The sequence below is a fragment of the Oncorhynchus gorbuscha genome, linkage group LG01, assembly GCF_021184085.1.
Source record: "Oncorhynchus gorbuscha isolate QuinsamMale2020 ecotype Even-year linkage group LG01, OgorEven_v1.0, whole genome shotgun sequence".
Lineage (NCBI taxonomy): Eukaryota > Metazoa > Chordata > Actinopteri > Salmoniformes > Salmonidae > Oncorhynchus > Oncorhynchus gorbuscha.
Genome location: NC_060173.1, coordinates 30,431,368 through 30,456,367, shown reverse-complemented (window position 1 = coordinate 30,456,367; position 25,000 = coordinate 30,431,368). Strand labels below are relative to the sequence as shown.

General features: G+C 44.6%; 1 protein-coding gene across 1 annotated transcript in view; it reads left to right on the top strand.

Annotated features, from left to right (window-relative positions):
• Positions 1-25,000, top strand: part of shank3a (SH3 and multiple ankyrin repeat domains 3a) — a 308,896-nt gene that overhangs the window by 207,063 nt on the left and 76,833 nt on the right. The window contains exon 14 of the mRNA XM_046360126.1: positions 2,383-2,496. Coding sequence (XP_046216082.1) covers positions 2,383-2,496 — 114 coding nt within the window. The remainder of the gene's footprint in view (positions 1-2,382; positions 2,497-25,000) is intronic.

The window sequence follows — 25,000 nt, the reverse complement described above, 5'->3', positions numbered from 1 at the left end:
CACTGTCAGGGGTCGTTGCATGGTGTTCATGTGAACAGTTTCCCGGTTTTATTGGTGAGCCTGCCGCATGAAGCACACTGTTAATGTCACGTTGGTATAAATGATTCAGGAGACAGGCGCAGGAATGCGTAATAGTTTTTTTTTTTTATTACTCCCAAATTACGGCGTGCCGTGTGAAAGGCACGGGGACGAAGACCAAAAAACACTATACAAAACACAGGGTTGAAATCAAAACAAAAGGAGGAGTACCTCGAATAAATACCACAAGCACTCAATGATTTACACATGGGACAAGACCCGTAATCATCTGCACAATCCACAATGGGATGAATGCCCATAAATAATAAACAGGTACTCACACACACCAACGGACATTGTAACAATAATCGACAGCACTATGGTAAACCAAGAACACACTTATATAGTTACTAATCACTGGGAATAGGGGCCAGGTGTTCGTAATGAATGTTCTGGACGGATCCATGACAGTTAAATCGTTGGCTCATGTCTTGTGACTGGGTTATGGGGAGCAGAACCAATCAGAAAGACCTGTGGGATTTGTTTCCTGACCCTCAATAATCTGTAGTTCAGCATGTCATCCCGATCAGACGTTGGTGGTTCAAAAATGATGCATTCATGTTGTGTTGGAATAGAAAACATGACTCCAAATGATACTTAACATTTCTGAACACTTTTTTTAAAGTTTCACTTTTCTTACATACCCAATAGTTGACATTCATCAATATAGGAGACTATAGTTGTCATGAATAGAATACAATGTTCATGTGATTTGAGGTGTTAGTTTGGAGTGACTCAGATGAAACATTTAATTTGAAGTATGAATGTTGATGTGGGATATGAGTTGATATCAGAGAGAGGATTAAGTGGTGACGCGATGCTGTGGGGTTTTTGAGGAGCTTAAAGTGGCTGTCTGCTAATTGGCAGGCTGGTTTCCTGGTCCTTGATTACAGCTAGCACAGGGTGTATTCAGCTGGAGAAGGTGAATTAGAGGGGGGGAATCATCTCCCTGAAGGTCTACCACTTTTCACTGTTGACACGTTTCTGAATGGAGTGAAGGCAAGCTGATGGCTTAGTGCTGTGTACTGATTCCGTGCCAAGTTAGCGTACAGAGGTAGAGAGGGCGTATACGCAGGAGATTCACAATGATGCAGGATTAAGCTATGATCAGAGAGAGGGATCAGAGCATGTTTCCTCCACCAGAAAGGGTCGATGCAACTGCTTTTCCCGATCATAGTGAACCCTGCCTGTGCTCAGAGTTCTTGGACTGGGCGTCTGGTTCCTTGCTGATTTGCTATTGGTAATGTAGCAGATGTGAACTCGGAGGCTAGTGAAGTGCTAGTGCAGTTGCCAAATGATTGTGACGTCCCCTGTCCTGTGATGTAAGAAGTCAACTGTTGCAAATTTATCCTCCTATTCAGGAAAAATCATTTTGACATACCAATAATCCAACATGTTAACATCCCATCATTCTAACATTCTCCAGACCAGCCCCATGCTGCAACCTGACTTTGCCGTAACCTAGCAACCATGGAAGGATGAGGCTCAGTGAAGCACAGCCAGAGTTCCAGCTGGTGTTCTCTGGTGTGTGTTTGTGTGTGTGTGTGTTTTCTTGTGTGTGTATGTGTGTGTGCTGGAATATATGCGTGTTCGGCTATTTAGCCTTCTTGTTAGCCTGTGTGTGCTAGTGGTAATGTGTGTGTGTGTGACAAAATATATGTGTGTCCAGCTCTTTATCCTTCTTGTTAGACTGCGTGTGCTAGGGGTAATGTGTGTGTGTGTGTGTGTGTTGGGGTAATGGATGAGCTTAGTGGAAATGAGCGCTTGTCTCAGTCCTGCAGCGAAGATCAATATCAACCATACATTCATCTCTAATTACCACAGCAGGTTTCACATGAACACATGCACACACACACACAAGTTCTTAGCCTTGACTAAGAGCACACACATCCCCTTCTAATGCAATATCTGATGGCTAGCTACTTCGTGATTGCCATTGGTGGGTATGTGCCTGTTATTTTGAGGAAATAAAATGTCAGGTATTCCTTGGTGGTGAGGCCTTCTGACATCAATGGGACTGCCTGGTTAAATAAAGGTTAATATTTAAATAAAAACATTCAATTGTCTCCACTTTATCCACAAAGGATACAAGAACTGTGTGATTATTGACTCCACTCAACATTCTGTGACATCGACTTCCCTTTCAGCCACAGTGGAGACTCATCTGTTAACCTGCAATGTACTGTACATTTGCTGTAGTTAACTATATTCTCTCTCTCTCTCTCTCTCTCTCTCTCTCTCTCTCTCTCTCTCTCTCTCTCTCTCTCTCTCTCTCTCTCTCTCTCTCTCTCTCTCCTGTGTCAGTGTTGAGTATAGGAGAAGGAGGTTTCTGGGAGGGCACGGTCAAGGGGAGAACAGGCTGGTTCCCTGCCGACTGTGTGGAAGAGGTTCAGATGAGACAGTATGACCCTCGGCTAGGTAAGGACTGGAGAACACACACACGGGCATACACAACATACACTCTCACTATTCACTGGGTGAACTTACTTGGGTTACCTCGCCCTGTCCACAGGGTGGTGGAACAATGGGTGCTGTCCACAGTGCTGAACAGGCTGGTGGAACTATAGGTACTATCCACGGTGCTGGACAGGCCAGTGGAACTATGGGTGTTTGGTCACGGTGCTGAACAGGCTGGTTGATCTATAGGTGCTGTCCACGGTGCTGAACAGGCTGGCGAAACTATAGGTGCTGTCCATGGTGCTGAACAGGCGGGTGGAACTATAGGTGCTGTCCACGGTGCTGAACAGGCTGGTGGAGCTATAGGTGCTGTCCACAGTGCTGAACAGGCTGGTGGAACTATAGGTGCTGTCCACAGTGCTGAACAGGCTGGTGGAACTATAGGTGCTGAACAGGCTGGTGGAACTATAGGTGCTGTCCACGGTGCTGAACAGGCTGGTGGAACTATAGGTGCTGTCCACGGTGCTGAACAAGCTGGTTGATCTATAGGTGCTGTCCACGGTGCTGAACAGGCTGGTGGAACTATAGGTGCTGTCCACGGTGCTGAACAGGCTGGTGGAACTATAGGTGCTGTCCACGGTGCTGAACAGGCTGGTGGAACTATAGGTGCTGTCCACGGTGCTGAACAGGCTGGTTGATCTATAGGTGCTGTCCACAGTGCTGAACAGGCTGGTGGAACTATAGGTGCTGTCCACGGTGCTGAACAGGCTGGTGGAGCTATAGGTGCTGTCCACGGTGCTGAACAGGCTGGTGGAGCTATAGGTGCTGTCCACAGTGCTGAACAGGCTGGTGGAACTATAGGTGCTGTCCACAGTGCTGACTCAGCCCTGTATGTACAATATTATGTATGCTGACCTCTACTGTTTATACCCTGACTGCGGACACACACGAACAAATGCATGCACGCAGGCACGCACGCACGCACGCACGCACGCACGCACGCACGCACACACACACACACACACACACACACACACACACACACACACACACACACACACACACACACACACACACACACACCTCTGAAGATGCCCACAAACACATGATCTACTCTCACATACTCTGTTGAGGAGGTATCTCACTCAGAAAGAAGTTAAAAAGAGCACATAAAAAGACATGGGGGAAAACATACAGGTACCTGCCAAAATAATGGAAACACTTGAGTCTTAGTCACCAGGTCTCAACCCAATTGAACACTTATGGGAGATTCTGTAGCGACGCCTGTGTTAGCGATTTCCACCACAATCAACAAATGATGGAATTTCTCGTGGAAGAATGTTGTCGCATCGCTCCAATAGAGTTCCAGAGAAAAGTAGAATCTATGCCAAGGTGCATTGAAGCTGTCCTAGCTCGTGGTGGCCCTTATGTTGGTGTTTCCTTTATTTTGGCAGTTACTTGTATATGTTGCATTCATTAATGTCTCTATCTCTGCATGTTTAGAGTAACAGTCAATGCGTACACTATACATTGATTATCGGAAAGTAATCAGACACCTTAAAATTTTCCACATTTTGTTACATTACAGCCTTATTCTAAAATGTATTTTTTTTTAAATTACAGACATTTTTTTACACACAATACCCCATAATGACAAAGTGAAAACAGGTTTTTGTTATTTTAGCAAACTTTTTTTATTAAAAAAGTTTTAAAACTATTCAGACCCTTTTCTATGAGACTTGAAATTGAGCTCAGGTGCATCCGGTTTCCATTGATCATCCTTCAGATGTTTCTACAACTTGTTTGGAGTCCACCTCTGGTAAATTTAATTGATTGGAGATGATTTTGAAAGGTCTCACAGTTGATAGTGCATGTCAGAGCAAAAACCAAGCCATGGACGCCCGGCCAAACTGAGCAATCGGGGGAGAAGGGCCTTGGTCAGGGAGCTTCAAAGTTCCTCTGTTGAGATGAGAGAACCTTCCAGAAGGACAACCATCTTTGCAGCACTCCACCAATCAGGCCTTTACGGTAGAGGGGCCTGACTGAAGTCACTCCTCAGTAAGAGGCACATGGAGTTTGCCAAAAGGCACCTAAAGATTCTCTGGTCTGATGAAACCTAGACTGAACTCCAAGCATCACTTCTGGAGGAAACCAGGTACCGCTCATCACCTGGCCAATATTATTTCTACGGTGAAGCATGGTGGTGGCAGCATCTTGCTATGAGGATGTTTTTCAGAGGCAGGGACTGGGAGACTAGTCAGGACAAGGGAAAAATGAATGGAGCAAATTACAGAGAGATCCTTGATGAAAACCTGTTTCAGACTGGGGCAAAGGTTCACGTTTGGGTCTGAATACTTATGTAAATGTGATATTTCTATTTAATCTGAAAACTTTCTGAATAAACTGTATCTACAAAAGTATGTGGACACCCCTTCAAATGAGTGGATTTGGTACTGACAGGTGTATACATCGACAGCACAACCATGCAATCGCCATCATTTTTTGGCACAATGACGCTGACAGAGATGGTCGCCTCACTTTGAGTCCTTAGGAAACTATGCAACATTTAGTTTTTTTCTGTATTATTTCTTACCTTGTTACCCCAGGAAATATTAAGTCTTATTACATACAACCCGGAAGAACTATTGGATATAAGAGCAACGTCAACTTACCAACAGTACGACCAGGAATCCGACTGATCCCAGAAGCCGACCCAAAACGACGGCACCGCAGAAGGGGCCGACAGAGCAGCCAACTGGTCAGGCTCCTTGGACGTGCTCATCGCCCATCGCTCCAGAGTATACTACTCACCAATGTCCAGTCTCGTGACAACAAGGTAGATGAAATTCAAGCAAGGGTTGCCTTCCAGAGAGACATCAGAGATTGTAACATTCCCTGTTTCACGGAAACATGGCTCTCTCGGGATATGTTGTTGGAATCGGTTCAGCCACTAGTCTTCCCCATGCATTAAGCTGACAGAGATAAACACCTCTCTGGGAAGATGAAGGGCAGATTAACGACTCATGGTGTAATCATAACAACATACAGGAACTCAAGTCCTTATGCTCACCTGACCTAGAATTCCTTACAATCAAATGTCGGCCATATTATCACCAAAGAGAATTCTCGTCAGTTATCATCACAGCTGTATACATTCCCCCTCAAGCAGACACCACAACGGTCCTCAAGGAACTTCACTGGACTCTATGTAAACTGGAAACCATATATCCTGAGGCTGCATTTATTGTAGCTGGAGATTTTCACAAAGCAAAATTGAGAACAAGGCTACCTAAATTATTTTAGAATATTGATTGCAGTACTCGGGGAGGGGGTAATACACTCGATCACTCCTACTCTAACTTCCGCAATGCATACAAAGCCCACCCCCGCCCTCCCTTTGGCAAATCCAACTACAGCGCCATCTTGCCCCTAGCGTCTTATAGGCAGAAACTCAAACAGGATGTAACAGTGACTAGAACCATTCAACGCTGGTCTGACCAATCGGAATCCACGCTTCAAGACTGAGTTTATAAGGAAGTGCTTGGAGATGTTGTACCCACTGTGACTATTAAAACCTACCGTAACCAGAAACTGTGTATGGATGGCGGCATTCGCGCCAAACGGAAAGCACAAACCACTGCATTTAACCATGGAAAGAGGTCTGGGAATATGGATGAATATAAACTCTGTAGTTAGTCCCTCTGCAAGGCAATCAAACAAGCAAAATTACGGAACAGGGACAAAGTGGAGTCGCAATTCAACGGCTCAGACACAAGACGTATGTGGCAGGGTCTATAGGAAATCACGGACAAGAAGAAAACCAGCCATGTCACGGACACCGATGTCACACTTCCAGACAAACTAAACACCTTCTTTGCCCGCTTTGAGGATAATACAGTGCCACCATCACGGCACTCTAACAAGGACTGCGCCCCCCCCCTCTCCTTCTCCGTGGCCGACTTGAGTAAAACATTTAAACGTATGAACCCTCGCAAGGCTGCATCCCGAGCCGCGTTCTCAGAGCATGCGCAGACCAGCAGGCTGGTGTGTTTACAGACATATTCAAATGCTCCCTATTCCATTCTGCTGTCACCACATGCTTCAAGATGGCCACCATTGTTCCTGTACTCACGAAGGCAAAGATAACTGAACTAAATGACTACCGCCCCATAGCACTCACTTTTGTCATCATGAAGTGCTTTGAGAGACTAGTCAAGGATCATATCACGTCCACCTTATCAATCACCCTAAACCCACTTCAATTTGCATACCGCCCCAACAGGTCCAAAGACGATGCAATCGCCATCACACTGCACACTACCCTATCCCATCTGGACAAGAGGAATACATATGTAAGAATGCTATTCATTGACTACAGCTCAGCATTCAACACCATAGTTTCATCCAAGCTCATCATCAAGCTGGAGGTCCTGGGTCTCAAACCCGCCCTATACAATTGGGTCCTGGACTTTCTGACGGGCCGCCCCAAAGGTGGTGTAAGTAGGAAACAACATCTCCACTTCACTGACCCAACACTGGGACCACACAAGGATGTGTGCTCATCCCCCTCCTGTACTCCTTCTTCAACCACGACTGCCTGGCAATGCACGCCTCTAACTCAATCATCAAGTTTGCAGATGACACTACAGTAGCTGGCTTGATTACCAACAATGACGAGACAGCCTCCAGGAAGGAGGTGAGGGCCCTTGGAGTGTGGTGTGAGGAAAATAACCTCTCACTCAGAATCAACAAAATAAAGGAGATGATCGTGGACTTCAAGAAACAGCAGAGGGAGCACCCCCCTATCCACATCAAAGGGACAGCAGTGAGGAAGGTGGACAGTATTAAGTTCCTAGGCGTATACATCACAGACAAACTGAAATGGTCCACCCACACAGACAGTGTGGCGAGGAAGGCGCAGTAGCGCCTCTTCAACCTCGAGAGGCTGAAGAAATTTGGCTTGTCACCCAAACCCCTGTCAAACTTTTACAGATGCACAATCGGGAGCATTCTGTCGGGCTGTATGCCTTCAACCACAAGGCTCTCCAGTGGATGGTGGAGTCTGGGCAAACTACCTGCCCTCCATGACACCTACAGCATCCAATGTCACAGGAAGGCCAAAAAGATTATCAAGGACAACAACCACCTTAGCCATTGCCTGTTCACACTGCCACCATCCGGAAGTGAGGTCAGTACAGGTGTATCAAAGCAGGGATCGAGAGACTGAAAAACAGCTTCTATCTCAAGGCCATCAGACTGCTAAACAGCCATCACTAACTCAGAGAGGCTGCTGCATACATTGAGACAACAATCACTGGACACTTTTCTAAATGGATCACAAGTCACTTTAAACAATGCCACTATAAATAATGCCACTTTAATAATGTTTACATATCTTACATTACTCATGTCATATGTACAGTATGTACTGTATTTTATACCATCTATTGCAACTTGCCTATGCCGCTAGCCCATCGCTCATCCATATATTTACATGTATATATTCTCATTCAGCCCTTTAGATTTGTGTGTATTATAGCTGAAGTCGAAAGTTTACATACACTTAGTTTGGAGTCATTAAAACTCGTTTGTCAACCACTCCACATATTTCTTGTTAACGAACTATAGTTTTGTCAAGTCAGTTAGGACATCTATTTTGTGCATGACACAAGTAATTTTTCCAACAATTGTTAACAGACAGATTATTAAATGTATAATTAACTGTATCATAATTCAAGTGGGTCAGAAGTTTACATACACTAAGTTGACTGTGCCTTTAAACAGCTTGGAAAATTCCAGAAAATGATGTCATGGCATTAGAAGCTTCTGGTGGGCTAATTAGCTTCATTTGAGTCAATTTGAGGTGTACCTGTGGATGTATTTCAAGGCCTACATTCAAACTTAGTGCCTCTTTGCTTGACATCATTGTGTGCTGTCTCCTAGAGATGAACGTAAATTGTTGCGAAAAGTGCAAATCAATCCCAGAACAACAGCAAAGGACCATGTGAAGATGCTGGAAGAAACAGGTACAGAAGTATCCATATCCACAGTAAAATGAGTCCTATATCGACATAACCTGAAAGGCCGCTCAGCAAGAAAGAAGCCACTGCTCCAAAACTGCCATAAAAAAGCCAGACTACGGTTTGCAACTGCACATCGTACTTTTTGGAGAAATGTCCTCTGGTCTGATGAAACAAAAATAGAACTGTTTGGCCATAATGACCATCGTTATGTTTGGAGAAAAAAATGGGATGCTTGCAAGCCAAAGAACACCATTCCAACCGTGAAGCACGGGGATGGCAGCATCATGTTGTGGGGGCGGTTTGCTGCAGGAGGGTCAGGTGCACTTCACAAAATAGATGGCTTCATGGAGGCAGGAAAATTATGTGGATATATTGAAGCAACATCTCAAGACATCAGTCAAATTAAAGCTTGGTCGCAAATGGGTCTTCCAAATGGACAATGACCCCAAGCATACTTCCAAAGTTGTGGCAAAATGGCTTAAGGACAACAAAGTCAAGGTATTGGAGTGGCCATCACAAAGCCCTGACCTCAATCCTATAGAACATGGGTGGGCAGAACTCAAAAAGTGTGTGCGAGCAAGGAAGCCTACAAACCTGACTCAGTTGCACCAGCTCTCCATTCAGGAGGAATGGGCCAAAATTCACCCAACTTATTGTGGGAAGCTTGTGGAAGGCTACCCGAAATGTTTGACCCAAGTTAAACAATTTAAAGACAATGCTATCAAATACTAATTGAGTGTATGTAAACTTCTGACCCACTGGGAATGTGATGGAAGAAATCAAAGCTGAAATAAATCATTCTCTCTACTCTTATTCTGACATTTCACATTTCACGTTCTTAAAATAAAGTGGTGATCCTGACTGACCAAAGGAATTTTCACTAGGATTAAATGTCAGGAATTGTGTAAAACTGAGTGTAAATGTATTTGGCTAAGGTGTATGTAAACTTCCAACTTCAACTGTAGGTAGTTGTTGGGGAATTGTTAGATTACTTGTTAGATATTACTGCACTGTCGGAACTAGAAGCCCAAGCATTTCGCTACACTCGCATTAACATCTGCTAACCATGTGTATGTGACCAATCAAATTTGATTTGATTTGATCTTACATTGGCAGTAAAATGACCTTACTGAAGAGCTCAGTGACTTTCAGCGTGGTATCGTCATACGATGCCACCTTTCCAACAAGTCAGTTTGTCAAATTTCTGTCCTGCTAGAGCTGCCCCGGTCAACTGTAAGTGCTGTTATTGTGAAGTGGAAACGTCTAGGAGCAACAACGGCTCAGTTGCAAAACTCACTACTGAGTTCCAAACTGCCTCTGGAAGCAACGTCAGCAAAATAACTGTTCGTAGGGATCTTCATGAAATGGGTTTCCATGGCCGAGCAGCCGCACACAAGCCTATGATCACCATGCACAATGCCAAGCGTCAACTTGCTGCCATTGAACTTTGGAGCAGTGGAAACGTGTTCTCTAGAGTGATGAATCGCACTCTACTATCTGGCAGTCCGACAGAAGAATCTTGGTTTGGCAGATTCCATGAGAAAGCTGCCTGCCCCAATGCATAGTGCCAACTGTAAAGTTTGGTGGAAGAGGAATAATGGTCTCGGGCTGTTTTTCATGGTTCGGGCTTGGCCCCTTATTTCCAGTGAAGTGAAATCTTAACGCTACAACATGCAATGACATTCTAGATGATTCTGTGCTTCCAACTTTGTGGCAACAGTTTAGGGAATACCTTTCCTGTTTCAGAATGACAATGGCCCTGTGTACAAAGCGAGGTACATACAGAAATGGTTTGTCGAGATCGGTGCGGAGGTATTTGACTGGCCTGCACAGAGCCCTGACCTCAACTTCCATCGGACACCTTTGGGATGAATCGGAACGCCGACTATGAGCCAGGCCTAATCACCCAACATCAGTGCCCGACCTCACTAATGCTGGTGTGGTTGAATGGAAGTGAGTCCCCGCAATCATGTTCCAACATCTAATGGAAAACCTTCCCAGAAGATCTGAGGCTGTTATAGCAGCAAAGGGGAGACCGTCTCCATATTAATGCCCACGATTTTGGAATGAGATGTTCGATGAGCACACGTCCACATACTTTTGGTCATGTCATTCAGGGGTCAGTATCTATCCAGTCATATCGTCAATCTTTGTAGATTCCTTTTTTATGTTTTCTTGAATGTGATTTTTTTGAGGGTGTGTCTGGAGAGGGTTTTGTGAAAATAGGTGTTGAGGAATGTATGTTGTCTTGCCCCCCCCCCATTCCTTGAGGAATCCTGCCGCTTTATGGGATAAGGAGGTCAGGAGGGGTGAGGAGAGAGTGCCTGGGTGAGAGTGCGAGAAGCTGAGAAAAGGGAGGTGTCTAAACACAGGAGGGAGTGAGATAGTGAAGGAGAAGAATAAGGGAGAAAGGACAGAGGAGAATAAATTAATGAGACAACTCTTTCTTTTTCTCCGCTCTCCTTCCTGTCTTTCCTTATTCCCTCTCCTCTCTTGCTGTTTCCCCCTCATCTCCCTCTCTCTTCTCTACTTGTCTCTTATCCCTCCCCTCTTTGTATTTCTCTCCTTCCTTATCTCTCTATTTCTCTTTCCTCTATTTGTCACTTACCCCTCTTCCCTCTGTTTCCTCCCCCTTATCTCTCTCTCCTCTATTTGTCTCTTCCCCCTCCTCTCTCTTAATTTCCCTCCCTCCCTCCCTCCACTTCTCCTTCTCATTCCATGTCCTTCACCCCTTTCCACTGGGTGTTGAAGTACAGACACGTTATATATTTTTTAGATTGTTTAATATTAACTCAGCAAATGATTTTGGTGCAATAAATAAGTCTAGCTAAATAGATCATGCTCAACAGTTAAGGATATGCAGTTGTTTTTGCAGGAATTTCATGTATCCTAGGATACTTCAAAGGTCATGAAATAATAGATAACACACTAGAGGACACACACACAGAAAGACAATCGCACACAAACTCAGGCACACACATTCACACACGTAGACACAAGCATGCACTCACTCAGAAAAACACACACTTGTTTATCTGGTAAGCATTGAGGCATCACTGACAGCCATGGCAATATGTCTCAGCTCAGCTCAGTGAAGCAGGAAAGACAGCCCTGTCTACAATTAACTAACCTAAACAACACTGCTCCCTGTGTCTGTGTGTGTGTGTGTGTGTGTGCGTGTGTGTGATTTTGTCTGTGTGTGTGTGTGCACATAATGTTTTATCCATGTGTTTTACCCGTGTATGCGTGAGTGTGTAGTTGTGTAGTTGTATTGAAATCAGAGTGTGGGTTTGTGAGTAACTAGCTGCGTGCTGCAGGGTCTCTTATACATCACCCTGTGTCGTGACTCTCACTGTCTCATCCCCCTTAATCTATCCAACTGTCTTTGTCTCTCTTTCCCTCTGTCTCTTTCTCTCTTTTTTCTCTCTCCTCCCATTCTCTCCCTTTCCACCTCTCTGTGTTGATTTGGTGATAAGATTTTAGTCAGAGTCAGAGAGAGAGAGATAGAGCGAGGGAGAGAGATAGGGGTAGCGTTAAGGCTAGGGTCAGGCCATCAGTGAATCTGTTGTTATTTATTGTGACACCTCTCTCTCTCACACACACACACACATGCACACGCAGACACACACACAGACACACACACACACACAGACACACCTGCACACAACCACATTGCCAAGGGGACATTAATCTGGGGATGACATTTGATCATTGACTGCAGGTAGGAGAGAGATTTTTTTTTAAAGTAGAAAGAGATTATTGGAGAGAAGGAAGGGGGAGAGGACAGAGGGATGAAGGGAAGGGAAAGAGAAGGGGAGAAGGAGGGAGAGACTGATGGAGAGAATGAGAGCGAGAAAGAAAAGGATATTGATCGAATTCATTAACTCAACAATGAGTGATGTATAACATTTACATTAGAGTTATTTAGAGTATGCTCTTATCCAGAGTGACTTACAGTTAGTGCATTCATTCAGCTAGGTGGGACAACCACATATCTCAGTCGTAATTAAAAAATTTAAGTAGCTATCAGGAAAGTCAGAGCTAGTGATGGGGAAAAAAGTTCAGTTAGTTCACCAAATAGAGGGGAAGGGGGGGTGCTGTGGGATTATTTAAATTAATCTTTGAAGAGGTAAGGTTTCGGGAAGATGGACAGGGACTCTGCAGGCCTAGCTTCAGGGGGAAGCTGGTTCCACCATTGGTGTGCCAGGACAAAAAATAACATTGACGAGGCTTAGCGGGAGGTCAGAGGTGGGAGGTCCAAGAGACCAGAGGTGACAGAACAGAGTACTCGATTGGTGTGTAGGATTTGAGCATAGCCTGGTAGGTAGGGAGGGGCAGTTCCTCTTCCTGTTCCGTAGGAAAGTACCATGTTCTTGTAGTGGATGCAAGCTTTGACTGGATGCCAGTGGAGTGTCCGTAGGACAGGGGGAATACCAGGCACGCTGCATCGTTCTGGATAAGTTGCAGGGGTTTGATGGCACAAGTGGGGAGCCCAGCCAACAACAAGTTGCAGTAGTCCAGATGGGAGATGACAAGTGCCTGGATTAGGACCTGCGCTGCTTCCTGTGTGAGGTAGGGTCGTACTCTACAGATGTTGTAAAGCTTGAACCTGCAGGAGCGAGTCACTGCTTTGATGTTTGCAGAGAACAACAGGGTGTTGTCCAGGCTCAAGGTTCTTTGCACTCTGGGAGGCGGACACTGTGGGGTTGTCAACCATGATGGAGAGGTCCTGGAGCGGACATGGCTTGCCCGGGAGGAATACAAGCTCCTTCTTGTCAAGGTTGAGCTTGTGGTGGTGGGCTGACATCCAAGCTGAGATATCTACCAGGAACGCAAAGAAGGGGGGAGAGAGAAAAGTAATTGAGTGTCATCTGCATAGCAATGACTGGAAATACCATGTGAGGTTATAACAAAGTAAATTGACTTGTGTATAGAGAGAAGAGGGCCTAGAACCGAGCCCTGTGGGACACCAGTAGTGAGAGTATGTGGTGCAGTCACAGATCCTCTCCATATCATCTGGTATGAGCGACCTAACAGGTAGGATGCAATCCAAGTGTGTGCAGAGCTTGAGATGCCCAGCCTGAGAGGGTGGAGAGGAGGATCTGATGGTTTATGTTGTTCAAGGCAGCTGACAGATTTAGGAGGATGAGAACAGAGGAGAGAGAGTCAGCTTTGGCAGTGCCGAGAGCCTCCATGACACAGAGGAGAGCAGTCTCGGTGGAGTGACCCATCTTGAAGCCTGACTGGTTACAGTCAAGAAGATCGTTTGGAGAGAGATAGCAAGAAAGTTGGTCAGAGACAGCATGCTCAAGTGTTTTGGAAATTTAAGAAGAGACACAGAGGAGAGCAGTGACACAGAGGAGAGTAGTCTTGGTTGAGTGACCCATCTTGAAGCCTGACTGGTTAGAGTCTATTTCTTTGTTAGAGTGTTTTTTGATAATAAAATAAATCATGAACACTTTTCAAGCTGCGCTTTGGTCCAACCCTTCCGACGACAGGCGTTACAACTGTTTCAGATAACATTTTGTCCCAGTCTACATAGTGTTAAAGTTACTCTTGTAATGAACATGATGGGAGACAGAGAGCTGGTTTCAAGCGCAGGGCGCAGCAGGTGTTTATTCCAAAGGAACACAGGAGGAGGCAGGTAGCTGAGTCCAGGGGCAGGCAGAAGGTCATACACAGGGGGTCCAAAAAGGCAAGAGTACATGCAGGGAAAAGGCTAGTAAAGGAGTCCGGGAGATCAGGCAATAGTTTGATAACAGGAAATCCGATAGGTTAAAGTACAGGCAGGGAATAGGCAAAAGGCGTCGTTAGTGAGGCAGGCAAATCTATCATACACGGGAGGATTGACTTACAGGAAAACCAGCCCTCTGAATAGAAGTCTGTCACAAAACAAACAATACCTCACAATGATGGGGTGTGAAGAACTGAATGAAATAGTGTGTGATAATGACATACAGGTGTGTCAACAGGTGATCAGAATCCAGGGGATCTGGAGAGTGAGCTGCGTTCAGTGGATCTATGTGTTTGAGAGTGTGAGTTGGAAGCAGACGTTCAGCAGTTCATTTGACTCAAAATGGTGTTAAAATTCACACATAAACATTTTTTAAATTCCATTGAAATAGGTTGCTTGTCAAGCCCTGACCTTAGTATTCTTTGTTTTCTTTATTGTTTTGGCTAGGTCAGGGTGTGACATGGGTGATGAATGTGTTTTTGTACTGTCTAGGGGTTTTGTAGGTTTATGGTGTTGTTTACTTTCTAGGTGTTTATGTATGTCTATGGTTGCCTAGATTGGTTCTCAATTAGAGGCAGCTGTTTATCGTTGTCTCTGATTGGGAACCATATTTAGGCAGCCATCTTCTTTGGGTATTTCCTGGGTTATTGTCTATGTCTAGTTGCCTGTGTATGCACATTTATAATATAGCGTCACGTTCGTTTTGTTATTTTGTATAGTTTAAGTGTTCTTCGTCTTGTGTGGCTCAGTTGGTAGAGCATGGCGCTTGCCATGCCAGAGTTGTGGGTTCGTTTCTCACGGGGTGACCAGTTTGAAAAAATATGAAAATATGTCTGCACTCACTACTGTAAGTCGCTCTGGATAAGAGCGTCTGCTAAATGACGTAAATGTAAATGTAAGATGTATTCATATCGCGCTTTGCCTTGGTCTCCCCCATACGACGAACGAGACAGAATAACCCACCATAACAGGACCAAGCAGCGTGAATGGGAGGAACAGCGCTTAATGGAGAAATGGACCCGGGAGAGGGACGAATGGGTAACAACCTGGGAGGAGATTGAGAGTTGGTCGATCGATCCAGGGAGAATGCCAGAGCCTGCATGGGATTCTTTGGAACAGTGCGAGGAGGGATACAGGAGAATGGAGGAACGACGAAGATATAAGGGTACACGGCTAGCACGGAAGCCCGAGAGGCAGTCCCAATAATTTTTGAGGGGGTTGGCACATGAGGAGATTGGCTAAGTCAGGTAGGAGACCTGAGCCAACTCCTCGTGCTTACCGGGGGGAGCGTGTAACTGGTCAGGCACCTTGTTATGCAGAGATGGGCAAGTGTCTCCAGTGCGCATTTCTAGCCCGGTGCGCTATATTCTAGCTCCTCGCATTGGCTGGGCTAGAATGAGCATCCAGCCAGGACGGGTTGTCAGCTTTACACTCCAGACCTCCAGTACGCCTCCACAGCCCAGTACGCCCTGTTCCTGCTCCTCGCACTCGCCCTGAGGTGCGTGTCCCCAGCCTAGTACCACCAGTGCCGGCACCACGCACCAGGCCTACAGTGCGCCTCCAGGGTCCAGTACTCCCTGGTCCTGCTCCTCGCACTCTCCCTGAGGTGCGAGTCCCCAGCCCGGTACCTCCAGTGCCGGCACCACGCACTAGGCATATAGTGCGACTCGGCAGTCCAGTACACCCTGTTCCTTCTCCCCGCACTCGCCCTGAGGTGCGTGTCTCCAGTCCGGTACCACCAGTGCCGGCACCACGTACCAGGCTTCCTGTGCGTCTCCAGAGTCCAGTACAGTATAGCTTCACGTTAGTTTTGTTATTTTGTATAGTTTAAGTGTTCTTCGTCTTATTAAAGAACATGTATTCATATCACGCTGCGCCTTGGTCTCCTCCATACGAAAGTGACATTGCTTTTACACTGCAACGACTGCCTCATTTTACACTCCGATTTAATTCTGACACTAGAGCTCATTGACTCCTCATAATGTTGAAAATACTCACCCTGGGTTATAATAAGTCAACACTGTCATTTTTACACCCCTTTTTTTCTGTGTAGGGTCGAAGAAGCAGAATCATGAGGGAGAATGATTTAGCAGAAGGGAGAGATTATAAGATAGAAGAGGAGAGAGTAGTGAAAGAGTGAGGGAAGATTGTGATGGCACATGACCATCTGGGTACCGGCTGAGTGTGTAACTGCGTTCGTCGTCGGAAGAGTAGGAGGACCAAAGCGCAGCGTGGTAAGTGTTCATGTTTGTTTATTGAACTGAACACTAATGCAAAATAACAAGAGAATAAATTAAACCGAAACAGTACCGTAAGGTGCAAACACTAAATAGAAAATAACTACTCACAAAACCCAGGTGGGAAAAAGCTACCTAAGGATAGACAGCTGTCCCTGATTGAGAACCATACCCGGCCAAAACAAAGAAATACAAAACATTGAAAAAGGACATAGAATGCCCACCCAAATCACACCCTGACCAAACCAAAATAGAGACAGAAAACGCTCTCTACGGTCAGAGCGTGACAGAGTGGTTAGGTTTGGAGGAAAGGGAAGCAGAAAACGCTCTCTACGGTCAGGGCGTGACAGAGTGGTTAGGTTTGGAGGAAAGGGAGACAGAAAACGCTCTCTACGGTCAGGGAGTGACAGAGTGGTTAGGTTTGGAGGAAAGGGAGACAGAAAACGCTCTCTACGGTCAGGGCGTGACAGAGTGGTTTGGGTTAGAGGAAAGGGAGACAGAAAAGGAAACAAAGTAGTGATCAGAGACTTGGAGGGGGGTTTCAGTTAGATTAGAAGGCGAAAAGCCTCTAGTAAAAAGGAGGTCAAGCGTATTGCCTGCCTTGAGAGTAGGAGGGGACTGGGAAAGGGTGAGGTCAAAGAGGCAAGGAGGGGAAAGAGAGAGTTGGAAAGAGATGTATTAAAGGCGCCCAGTTGAAAAGCAGTGAGCAATTATCAGAAAATTAGCTTATCAAGGTGTCAAGCTCATTGAGGAACTCTCTAAGGGCACCTGGTGGGCGATAGATGACAATAATGTTTGTCATCTATCGCTTGAGTGGACAAGTGACAGTGAAAGCATGGAATTCAAATGAGGAGATTGACAGGTGAGGGAGGGAGAAATGAGTGCCACCAATGCAACGACTAGATGCTCTCGGACATTGAGAGAAAACGTAGTCAGATGAAGAGAGAGAAGCTGGAGTAGGAGTGTTCTCTGGTGTGATCCATGTCTCCATCAGTCTAGAGACTGAAGGGCAGCATACAGTAGGCTGAGATCAAATCGGCATTCCATTGCGCGCAGGGTACACAAAATTAGAAGGGTTGGAGCCAAGGGGTGGGGGAGCATCTGTAAAGCCTATAGGGAGAGGAGTGAGCAGAAGTTACCAAAGCTACAAAAAAGCAAACTGAGATCATCTGAAAATAACTAGGTAAGATACTCTAGTGATAGAGTGGTGTGGTGGAGCCCTCCTCTCTTTCCTTCCTCAAATAAATCCGCAGAACAACTCGGCAGAACCATCTTTTTTTTTCAATTTCAAGCTGCTGCCGTGGGTGTATAGGTGTTTGCATTTGTTTGTATGTGTGTGTGTGACTTAACATGGGGATCTCACAACTTTTTAATCTAAGTTGTGTTACTGACCGTTTTAGCTACTATTTAGTTTTAGTAACAAGGTTTGACATTTCTTAATGGTTTATTTATCTTATTTTCTTTCTCTCTTTTCCTCTTCCCTTTCATCTCTTTCCCACTTTGTCCCCTCACTCGCTCCATCCCTGTCTCCATCCCTGTCTCCATCCCTGTCTCCATCCCTGTCTCCATCCTTGTCTCCTTCCCTGTCTCCATCCCTGTCTCCATCCCTGTCTCCATCCCTGTCTCCATCCTTGTCTCCTTCCCTGTCTCCATCCCTGTCTCCTTCCCTGTCTCCATCCCTGTCTCCTTCCCCGTCTCCATCCCTGTCTCCATCCCTGTCTCCATCCCTGTCTCCATCCCTGTCTCCATCCCTGTCTCCTTCCCTGTCTCCATCGCTGTCTCCATCCCTGTCTCCATCCCTGTCTCCATCCTTGTCTCCTTCCCTGTCTCCATCCCTGTCTCCATCGCTGTCTCCATCCCTGTCTCCATCCCTGTCTCCATCCCTGTCTCCATCCCTGTCTCCTTCCCTGTCTCCATCCCTGTCTCCATCCCTGTCTCCTTCCCTGTCTCCATCCCTGTCTCCATCCCTGTCTCCATCCCTGTCTCCTTCCCTGTCTCCTTCCCTGTCTCCATCCCTGTCTCCATCGCTGTCTCCATCCCTGTCTCCATCCCTGTCTCCATCCCTGTCTCCTTCCCTGTCTCCTTCCCTGTCTCCATCCCTGTCTCCATCGCTGTCTCCATCGCTGTCTCCATCGCTGTCTCCATCCCTGTCTCCATCCCTGTCTCCATCCCTGTCTCCATCCCTGTCTCCATCGCTGTCTCCATCCCTGTCTCCATCCCTGTCTCCATCCCTGTCTCCATCCCTGTCTCCATTCCCTCCGTCCCTCCTCAGTGCTGACTAGTTGAATGACTCACAGACTTATGAATCACCAGTCAGATACAGACTGCTCTATTTTTAGCCGGGAGTCTCTCCTCCCTCCCTTTCCTCTATGTCTATACCTCACTCTCTAGCTCCTTCTCTATGTCTATACCTCACTCTCTAGCTCCTTCTCTACTCTCCTGGAATGGTAATCACAGGACCTCTGCAACAGCAGAGGAAACGGAGTCATGGTTGAGAGAGAAAAGAAAAGAAGAGAGAGCAGGCAGAAGAAAGAGTTGTGGGCATTGAGGATGCATCACACACACACAGATCTAATAACTAGCTAGGGCTGCATTTGATCCCAGAGCTCTGAAATGAGGCAGTAATAATGACATCATACAGAAACTCTAAAGTGCTATGTTTACAAGGTCATGCACGTTAACACGCCTCTCTCCTGATGATATGATGATATGATGAGATACTTTAGTACAAAGAGATGGACAAGAAGAAGAAATGAGATACAGACAACATAATACAATGCTAACAAATCTAATCGCCAAGTCAGTCAATGAATCATGCCATGACCTTAGGCAGATGTGTATAGGAGAACCCGATGAGACCAATACTCACTTTTTTTTAGGTAAATACAAATCTCTGACAGTCACAGCACTATTGATCCCATCTAGTTGTGATCGCTTACAGCAATACATGTTTATGGGTTATTAGCCTCTGATGGAGGCAATATGCTAATTCTAAAACACACACACTGTAAGTAACACTATTGGTCTTAGTGTTACCTGTAAGTCAGCAGAGATATTAGCATAGCCAGAGAGAGAGGGAGGAGAGAAAAGAATAGAGAGAAAGAGAGAAGAAGAAGAAGAAGAACGAGGGGGAGGGAGGGAGCAATTGTAGGAGGACATGTATTTAGCATTAATTATTATTTTTATTTTTTAAAATGGGTGTGGGGTAGATCAGCTTTAATATTGCAGTTAGATTGTAGCTTCCATTAATGTAATTGTCTGCATCATTTCCAATCCCCCATATATTTTTAATGAAGACATGAAATAACACAGATGGAATCATGTAGTAACCAAAAAGGTGTTAACCCTCCTGCTGTGTTCCGGTCGAATTGGACCGATTTACAAGTTTTCAAGTTATTTAATTCTGATTGTCATAAGGTTCCAGGACTTTGTCCACACAGTGCATCTGAACACACAAAATAGATTTGGATGATATTCATAAAATTGGGGTGTTTTATTTAACTTTTGTACACCTGTGGTGTTCCCGGTCCAAAAATGACCGGTCATTTAAAATGAATGGGTGAGAATACAATTAGTGTATAAAATTGAGTTCAGGTACATGCCCATTCATCAGATGGACACACTTCCTCTCCCATACCCCCACATGCATGTGTGTTTGAGCACACACACACACACACACACACACACACACACACACACACACACACACACACACACACACACACACACACACACACACACACACACACACACACACACACACACACACACACACACACACACACACACACACACACACACACACACACACACACCTCACTTCCCTTCTTGGTTTCCATGTCAACCCCCATGGGAACCTTTCCCCAATAGAATCTTTCCCCCACGGGAACCACACCTGTTGGCATTCTCACAAACAATTGTAACATTGTTTCAATAATATATAGAACTGTTCTCTCAGCTCTGGTATATAAAGCTTTTTTGAGGCCTTGCTCACAATTCATTCTGTGGCAGCACAATGACCAAACGATATACTGTATGTGAGGCTCTTGATCATATCTTTGATCATGACACTGGTGAGGAGGAGAGAGTCCTTGTTAAACTTTGACACAAAGTAGTCTGTGATAAATAGCACAATATGTTTCATCTGAATATTTGTTATAGTCAAAATAATCCATACATTATGCTTTGTTTTACTCAAAACAATTAGTTGTATGAGCTCCGGTCAATGAGGCCTACAGGCCAGAAAAAGCAAATAGAAGTTTAAAACTTGTAATGTTCACAAGAACTTAAGTTGATAAAAAGATCTAACACAACATTAGGTGATAATATATGTGTTATTATGGATTTATAATCAGCTATAATGGGGTGGTCATTTTGGACCCGGAACACAGAATTAATTAACATGAAACGAACACAACAAGAGGGTTAAACAAATCTAAATATATTTTAGTTTTTTGATTCTTCAAAGTAGCCACCCTTTGCCTCGTTAACAGCTGTGCACACTATTGGCATTCAGTCTTGAAGGAGTTTCCACATATGCTGAGCACTTGTTGGCTGCTTTTCCTTCATTCTGTGGTCCAACTCATCCCAAACCATCTCAATTGGGTTGAGGTCGGGTGATTGTGGAGACCAGGTCATCTGATGCAGCACTACATCACTCTCGTTCATGGTCAAATAGCCCTTACACAGCCTGGAGGTGTGTTGGGTCATTGTCCTGTTGAAAAACAAATTATAATCTCACTAAGCGCAAACCAGATAGGATGGCGTATCGCTGCAGAATGCTGTGGTAGCCATGCTGGTTAAGTGTGCCTTGAATTCTAAATATATTACTGACAGTGTCACCAGTAAAGCACCCCCACACCATAACACCTCCTCCTTATTGCTTTATACGTTCACCTACTCTGCGTCTCACAAAGACACAGAGGTTTGAACCAAAAATCTCATATTTGGACTCATCAGACCAAAGGACAGATTTCTGCCAGTCTAATGTCCATTGCTTGTGTTTCCTGGCCTAAGCAAATCTCTTCTTCTTATTGGTTGCCTTTAGTAGTGGTTTCTTTGCAGCAATTCGACCGTGTTCTCTGAACAGTTGATGTTGAGATGTGTCTGTTACTTGAACTCTGTGAAGCATTTATTTGGGCCACAATTTCTGAGGCTGATAACTCTAATGAACTTATCTTCTGCAGCAGAGGTAACTATGGGTCTTCCTTTCCTGTGGCAATCTTCATGAAAGCCTGTTTCATCATCGCACTTGATGGCTTTCGCGACTGCACTTGAAGAAACTTTCAAAGTTCTTGAAATGTTCCGTATTGACTGACCTTCATGTCTTAAAGTAATGATGGACTGTCGTTTGTCAATGCTTATTTGAGCTGTTCTTGCCATAATATGGACTTGGTCTTTTACCAAATAGGGCCATCTTCTGTATACCACCCCTACCTTGTCACAACACATTGGCTCAAACGCTGATTGGCTCAAATGCATTAAGAAGGAAATAAATTCCACAAATTAACTTTTAGCAAGGTACCCCTGTTAATTGAAATGCATTTCAGGTGACTACCTCACAAAGTTCTTTGAGAAAATGCCAAGAGTGTCCAAAGCTGTTGTCGTGTATTTGGCTATGCAGGATTAAAAATATGACATGCTATTCTATAAAATGATTGAGCTAATCATGTAAATGTAATTAACTAGAGAGTTGGGCACCACAAATATTATTTATAGAGCTGTTATCTTCCGAATAAAATCTTAAAGACCTAGTAATATTTTACATCAATAGTAGTCAATATTAATCGCCGTATTAATTCAGTCTCATCTGAAAGTTGTAAATTCTTGGTTATCTGCAAGAACCCTGGCTAACAAGTTGAATCAGCAATACAAAATTGGGTTTAATTATTTATTTACTAAATACCTAACTAATCACACAGAATTACACATACACATTTAAATCATAACTTGATTACAAATTACATCATAGAGGAAAACGTCCCTAGCGGGCAGAACAGATATGACAGCTGGTTACACAAAAGAAAAGGGTCTGGGTTTGAGTGAAAGAGCGGGAAGACTGAGGAACAAAGGGCGAAGCTGTGCTATCGTACATACAGTATCTTATGCATTCTAAATTACAGGCCATTTGGAAAAGGTAAATGCAATAAATATTTACTCTGAGCTGCCATTCGGTAGGTTGGTGGTAGATGGAAGGCCGTGTTGCCCAACCGAGTCCTTTGTCCTTTGAAGAATGTCTCTGCTGGTAAATTGAATACGTTGTAGTAACGTCGTTGTGTGGTAGACGGGGTACTCTGTCTGTTCCTTCCTAACCCTCGTTTGCAGCGGCTGTTGCTAACTCAACGGCTAGGAGGTATCACTTCTGTAGTGAATGAGAGTTCAAAGTTCATACCATTCGCAACCAAAGCTCACGCTGATGTTGGCTTCGTTCTATAGTTATTATCTGAACCATTCGGACATCGGACCGTCGTCCTCACGTCCTCAGAACAGGAGGTTACATTGTCGTCAAGGGCTTATATAGGAAGGGAGAGGAGGGCGTGTTTGAAAAGTTTTATGGCTCATGTCCTTTCACAGGGGCGGGCCACTGACTGAGCAGAGCCCTATCTTATGAAAACCCAAATCTCACATTTTAGAAGCTAAAATCACATTTCATCCCATCACGAATAATTTCAAATTCAAACATTTAAATTGAACAACAATTCCATGTGAATCCGATAACTCTGATGTGTAGACTTTCCATGGTAGAATTGATGTCATCTTATCATTGATGAGAATGTCTCAGATGACAACTGAACTGACATCATATTCATTAAGTACCATTGGTCAGATTACCAGAATATTGTTCATTTCCCCCCACCTTCTGATGTTCCCAGAATCTCTATGTTAACCAAGGATTTTGCAAATGTAACATCAGTAGGGTAGAGAGAGGAAAAAGGGGTGAAGAGTTATTTATGACTGTCATAAACCTACATCCCAGGCCAACGTCATGACACTGTCATAAAGGCATAGGTTGGCTACTTTGAAGAATCTCAAATATACAATATATTTTGATTTGTTTAACACTTTTTTGGTTACTACATGATTTCATGTGTTATTTAACAGTTTTGATGTCTACACTATTCTTATACAATGTATAAAATAGTAAACTAAAGAAAAAGACATGAATGAGTAGGTGTGTCCAAACTTTTGACTGGTACTGTGTATAATTATTGAGTGTGTGTGTGTGTGTGTGTGTGTGTGTGTGTGTGTGTGTGTGTGTGTGTGTGTGTGTGTGTGTGTGTGTGTGTGTGTGTGTGTGTGTGTGTGTGTGTGTGTGTGTGTGTGTGTGTGTGTGTGTGTGTGTGTGTGTGTGTGTGTGTGTGTGTGTGTGTGTGTGTGTGTGTGTGTGTGTGTGTCAGCTGAGTGACTTCTACTGTCTCTGCGTTTCATCAGAAATCAGTCAAGTGTGCAGATTTAAGACATATTCAGACACACACACATACAGAGAGAGAGAAATAGAGAGAGTGTAGACATAGCCATATTAAATCAGAATATAAGCTCTAGCAGGCCCCACAGTGGAGCAAAGACTAATCACTTTGACAAGGCGTACATAGGGTGACACACACGCGCAAGTGCACACACACACCAGCCTGGTCACCGTGACAAGTCATTCGACATCCATCCATGTCTGAGGACGTTGGGAGATGATGTGGAAACCAGCCACTAGAGGCAACAGTGAGTGCTGTTGGTTTTTCCAGCAGGACAATGCTCCATGCCACACATTCAGGTCAATCAAGGTGTGGATGGAGGACCACCAGATCAAGACCCTGTCATGGCCAGCCCAATCTCCAGGCCTGAATCCCATTGAAAACCACCAGATCAAGACCCTGTCATGGCCAGCCCAATCTCCAGACCTGAACCCCATTGAAAAACTCTGGAATGTGATCAAGAGGAAGATAGATGTCATTTTCTGCAAATAAATAAATATACAATATTTTAATTTGGAATTTGGGAGAAATGTTGTCAGTAGTTAATAGAATAAAACACAAATGTTCATTTTACCCAAACACATACCTATAAATAGTAAATCCAAAGAAACAGATAATTTTGCTGTACACACACACACACACACACACACACACACACACACACACACACACACACACACACACACACACACACACACACACACACACACACACACACACACACACACACACACACACACACACACACACACACACACACACACACACACACACACACACACACAGGCACATCTATGTCTTACTATACTTGTGTGGACTTTTTGGGGACCAACAATTGATTCCCATTCAAAATCCTATTTTCCCTCAACCTAACCTTAACCGCTAACACTAATTAACACTAATTGTGTCCCCACGTCTCTGATTTTTGGTTGGTTTACTATTCTTGTGAGAACTTTGGTACTCACGAGTATAGTAAAACGTGTCCACACACACACCCACGCACACACACAACATACATCTGATATTACCTACAAGGAAAAGTGGCTGAGACAGGCCTCTCACTGT